Source organism: Rhea americana, unplaced genomic scaffold (assembly GCF_003343005.1).
Source record: "Rhea americana isolate MKP2758 unplaced genomic scaffold, rheAme1 scaffold_335, whole genome shotgun sequence".
NCBI classification, from domain to species: Eukaryota; Metazoa; Chordata; class Aves; order Rheiformes; family Rheidae; genus Rhea; species Rhea americana.
The window spans coordinates 645,468-650,657 of record NW_028186463.1 but is presented as its reverse complement, the minus strand read 5'-3'; the positions used below and the strand labels follow the sequence as shown (position 1 = coordinate 650,657).

General features: G+C 56.7%; 1 protein-coding gene across 2 annotated transcripts in view; it reads left to right on the top strand.

Annotated features, from left to right (window-relative positions):
* Positions 1-4,933: 4,933 nt before the first annotated feature.
* MRPL48 (mitochondrial ribosomal protein L48) overlaps positions 4,934-5,190 on the top strand; it is a 9,078-nt gene continuing 8,821 nt past the window's right edge. For both annotated transcript variants that reach the window (XM_085311222.1, XM_085311223.1), the window contains exon 1: positions 4,934-5,011. In XM_085311222.1, coding sequence (XP_085167348.1) covers positions 4,991-5,011 — 21 coding nt within the window. In that variant the 5' untranslated portion in view covers positions 4,934-4,990. The remainder of the gene's footprint in view (positions 5,012-5,190) is intronic.

Genomic DNA, 5,190 nt, shown 5'->3' with positions numbered 1-5,190 from the left:
GGCGTGTTCACCCTGGAGCCTAATGGTGGCTGCGTGTCGGCTGCGTGGGCGGTTTTGCATGGGGAACGGAGCCGGTTTGCTGAAATGCCTGAGCTGTTGGGCGTCTGTAGCGGGGGGGAAGTGAGGAGGTGGGGGAGGGGGGCGCCAAAGGTGCCCTCCTTGGGGAATACCACAGCATGGGGAAAGCAAAGGCCCGCATGCGCTGTCCGTCGCATGTGCAGCCCCGAAGACGGTCTGTGGTCCCCAYGCGCCTCTGAGCCGTGAGGGCGTTGCCGGCACGCATCCTCCTATTGCGCCCACCCCTCGCCCAGACAGCGGCGCTCAACTGGGCCTCGGGGCACCGCAGACAGCAACAGCATCACGTGCCCTGCCGGCACGGCGGGCATTCCCACACCCAGCTGATCCTCCCCGGGCCGTGGAGGAGTCTCCATCGCAGCTCTGTGCCCCCCAAGGGAGCTGCGTGCAGGGCCAGGCCGGCCTTGCCACCCCTCCTCCTCTTCCAAASGAGCTCGCTGATCACAGCCGTCCCCAAGCCCTCTCCTTCCTCCTCTCCCCTCCCTCAGCTTCGGCRTTAAGCAACAACTAAAAAAGCTTTCAGGCTTGGACGCAGCATGTTTCAAGCAGGCGGTTGCAAACCTCACGCGTCTATTTTTGCTTTGCTGGAGAAAATCGGCGCCGGTTGCCCAGGCAGCTGCGGAAACGAAGGAAGCTCTCGGCGACCGTTCGCTCTTTCCAGATCGGCAGGGGCAGCAAGACCGGCCGGAGCAACGCTGCTTGCCCAGGAGCAGCACGCAAAACGTGCTTTCCACGAGTATTCGCYCGCCGAGCTTCCCCAGGCTTCAGCTGCCGTCGGCGGCACCTGCTGTTCCCACAAATATCTCCGCTTGGCTGCCCGAAACAAGGACGCGTTTAATYGTGCGGCCCTTCGGGGCTCTGCGGCTTCTGCCTTTTAGTTTTCTTCACGTTGGCGTTGACGCAAGTCTAGTCAACAAGGTTCGATGCACACGAYTTGGGGGGTGCCTGGAGCGAGCGCGGTGGCACCCGCCGCACCGGCSCAGCGAGAGCACGGCCCAGCTCCGTCGCAGCTTCCCCTCAGCCTGCRAACAGCCGGGTTTTCCTCCGCTTCTCCATCTGGGAGGTTGCTCCAGATGGTCGGGGAACCATCTCCGCTCCCCTCTCCAAGGCCCGAGCGCTATGCATCAGCACCGCGTTTCCTCTGCTAAGGGGACACCAAGCGCCAGCTCTTTGCCTCCTCTTTGGAAAACCTCACGGAGCAAAACTAACGTCATTCCATCTTCTCCTGCTGGATTTGTAAACGGTCCATGCAGCTATGGGGTAAGGTCTGTGTAGCTATGGGGCAAGGCTCCGTTTGCAGGAAGGTCACCCTTGGCCGTGAATATCCTTCGYTGAGCATCTCTGGCCGAGACCTCTGCGCTCCGGCTGTGCCCGATTCGTGGAAATGCTCATTGAACTTCTCTGCTCCAGGGATTTGCTCTCAGACATGAACCTTGCCCACTCTCCAGGAGCAGAATTAGAAGGTATTTTGAAGACCAGATGGTCTATCCTTTCTATTTTTGATCGTTTCATTCATATCACCTCAACGTGATTAACTGCTTCTCCAAGTTATTTTTTTTTCAGGCCTTGAACTGCCAGTGAACTGAAAATGTGCCTTTTAATAAGGTGATTAAATCCAAATAAGTTTTAATAAGGACATGAGCAATAAATTGCATTTTGCCCTGCACTTGGCATTCGTGAGCGCTTCCCCACTGTGCAGCACTGTGACACCGGTCTCCTACTAAGATGGGTGAAAGAGGACCCAGACTGGCACAGAGCTTGTTTGAATAGTTTCAACATCGTTTTATATACATAATATATACATACATTGTTTGGCAATATGGATTCAGGGATCTTGCTCAATGATACAATGGCTTTCCACCAGGGAGAAGTCTTTGCTGTTAGGGGCAATTATTTTTATCACTGATCCATCCGAAAGCTCCGCTCAGGCTCAGCGTCTCTTTGCACTAGGCAAATGYTTTGCGTTGCCTGCCAAAGAGGTTTCAGCCTGAGGGGCCAGCAGGAGATATGGATGAGGATTTTGAGATAAAGCAATTCAGGGACCTTCCTTGATTCACTGAAGCCAAGGGAGATCATCTCACTGAGCCCCGCAGGCCTTACACATGGTCCTAAGAAACTGCAGAAGATAGAAAAGGAGGAGACAGGCACATTAGAGGAGGTTTTATTCCAGGTTGTAYTGAAATGTCTTTTGTTTAATTGTATTTGCGACCAGATAAGAGAGCAAGGAAGTGAAGGCTTTCACATGCCGCATCTCCGTTGCCCCAGGACAGCTCTATTCCTGTGGACAGCATGGTGGACTCTGAGAGAGAAGGGGCGGSGGGGSCRTTTGCTCTCCCAAAGCAGGATGCTRCGGACATATGTCACGAAAAGACAGGCCCTACTCCTGCAAACAGTCCAGGCAGGCACGCAGGTGAGCTGGCTGCGAAAGGGCTGGTTAGTCAAGCGAAGGAAGGCAGGACAAGAACCGGCGGCTGGCAGCTACAGCTGGGGCACGGTCAAATTAGAAGAAAGGCCCACGTTTTTTAACAGCGAGGGTGATCGGTTGCCAGCGCAAACTGCCAAGAGCAGTGCTATCTTTGCATCAGGGGAAAATCGGGAGCCGGAGCTTATAGGAGAGAAATGCTTTCATCAAAGCAGGAGTGATCTGTTTTCCATACAGCTGTAACGCAGAGGAAACGTAGAGCGTGCAGCATGCAGGAGACCAAATTATACGATAGAAAGGTCCCTTTTGGCCTTAAAAGTTTTAGATCTGTGACAGATGTTAGGGAAAGTCTGCTATATAGGGGTGGACTGTTCTTTCACGGAGACATTTAAGAGGACAATGATGGTCATTGAAGAAGAAGGGGGAGGGAGAATTCTTGTAATATTTTTAGCAATGGTTACAGTACTCCGAACTCAGTCTGGGGCCACGCTCTTGTCCTCAGCCACATTTTATGCACAGCCAGAGGATAAGTCGCTGGTAGRGATGAAGGTACTAAGGGGAATTAGGGGGCCGTAGACCCCCTCCCTGAGATCCGATAGCATCTGAAGTCACATAACAGGGAATTATCACGGGCACGAGCTGCTTTCCAAATATCAGTTGCAGGGCCTGTTGGAGACAAGCTGGAGAAAAAGAGGAAGAGGAGGGAGCGAAGGCATTTGAAGGAGGGTGGAAGAGACAAGGCAGAGAYGCAGACAGATTGCAAAGGGTTGTGTTATTCCTGGGCCGGCTGCAGACTGTCAGGCCTCCACTGAGGGGAACTGGGACACTCAGCGCTGCTCCCTCCTCACGCAAGGCCACCACCCCTCCTAGCAGGAGGAAGCCTGTGCCGAAATTCAGGGAGGTCCTGGATCACTACGGCACCAGTATTAAAGCAGCAGCTTTAAAACCTCCACAGCTGCCTCCCCCTCAAGGCACTTCCTGGCCATAGTAACATGGCCGCCCCCAGGCGGGGCCCCCCCCAAGCCACTCTCAACATGGCCGCCACACGCGTCACGGCGAGGCTCGCCAGGCCACACTCGACGTAGCCGCTTGGCCACACCAAGAAGCCAGACAGGCCACTCTCAACATGGCCGCACCAACGAGCCGCAGCCCTGCCGCCCGCCCTACTCGCGCGTGACTTGATGGACGTTGAGGAAGGCCAATCAGAGCGCGAGAAGGGGGGTGGAAGGGTGGGGCGTAGCCAGCAGGGTAGGCTGGCGCTGGGCGRAGGGTTGGGTGCGCCGTGCAGAGCTGCCACGTTGCTCTGCTCTTTGGCCAGTGCCAGCAGTGGCACTTGGGGCTGGCCCCAGTGGGGCAGAGGGGAYGGGGACACTGCATGCTGCAAGGAAAAGGTCTCCTGTTTGTCCTTGTGTTGCACAGCGTTGCGTTACTGCATGTTATTGCGATATTGGACATTTGGACATTATTGCATGTAATTGCCCTGTCTTCCCATGCTGCAACCCCGAAGGGGCATCTTGCAGGGTTGGGGGGGTCACCTCAGCAGCCCCCTTCCCTCCAGCGAGCAGCTTGCGAATGGCCATGTCCCGACCTCCATGCCAGCTGATACASGGCAGGGTGGGATCAGTGGGTCCCAGCCTCTAGTGGTGCCAGCCAATGTGTGGCACTGCGGGATCAGTGGATCCCAGCCCTGGCAGTGCTGGATGGTGAACGGCACAGCAGGATCAGTGGATCCTGGCTGCTGGTGGTGCCAGTTGCTATGTGGCACAGCAGGATCAGTGGATCCTGGCATGCTGCAGCTCACAGGCTCCATCTGACCTAGAAGAGTCACTAATAAACCCTATAAATTAACCTCATCGATCCTCTCAGCACTGTGTTGCTCTCTACATGCTATTTATTTTAGCAGAGATGACGTAATCCACAAGTCTTCATACTGCAAACACAGCTGAAAAAAATCCTCCCCCTCCCTGAGAGCATGCCTGGTCTTTAAAAAAAAACATTCCCAGGCAGCCTGCAAAGCTTTTTTTTCTTTCTTTTTTTCTTTCCTTTTTTTTTCCTTCTCCCCCATGGCCCCTTGAGGGCATTTTTTGGACAAAGCTGAATGCACGGGAGTAGAGTAAACCACAGAGTCCAGCCTGCCTCGTATTCCCACTAAACCCAACCGTGTTAAACAGCTGCAGCCCCTGCGCAGGCTGCATCCATGCGAGGGGGCTGGCAGCAAAACCCACTTCGATTTTTCTGCCGCTGCCCAGCAACTGCTGCTGCTGGGGGCGTCCAAACCGGTGCCCAGACACGGGAGGATTTGCTCGGGATGTGCACGAAGCCAGACGCATTTTCGTGTTGGGCTGGACCGCCCTGCGCGGGGCGGCGCGGGGCGAGGCGGAACGCGGGGCGCGGGGTGCGGGGCGCCGGGGGGGGCGCGGGGCCGGGTGCACCGAGGCAGCGCGGGGGGCCGCTCTGCCCGCCGGACCCGGGCCGCCATTGTTGCGGGCCAGGATGAGCGCGGTGTTGCGGCAGGTAGCGCGGGCGGGAGGGAGCGAACCGGGCCGAACCGCGCCGGTACCGGTACCAGTACCAGTACCAGTACCGGCTCTGCTGCGGGGGGAGGGGAAACGGGGCCCGCCGGGCTCAGGAACTGGGAGCGGAGCGGGATCGCCACCGACGAGGAGGGAGGAGGGGGCGGACCGGGCCCGGGT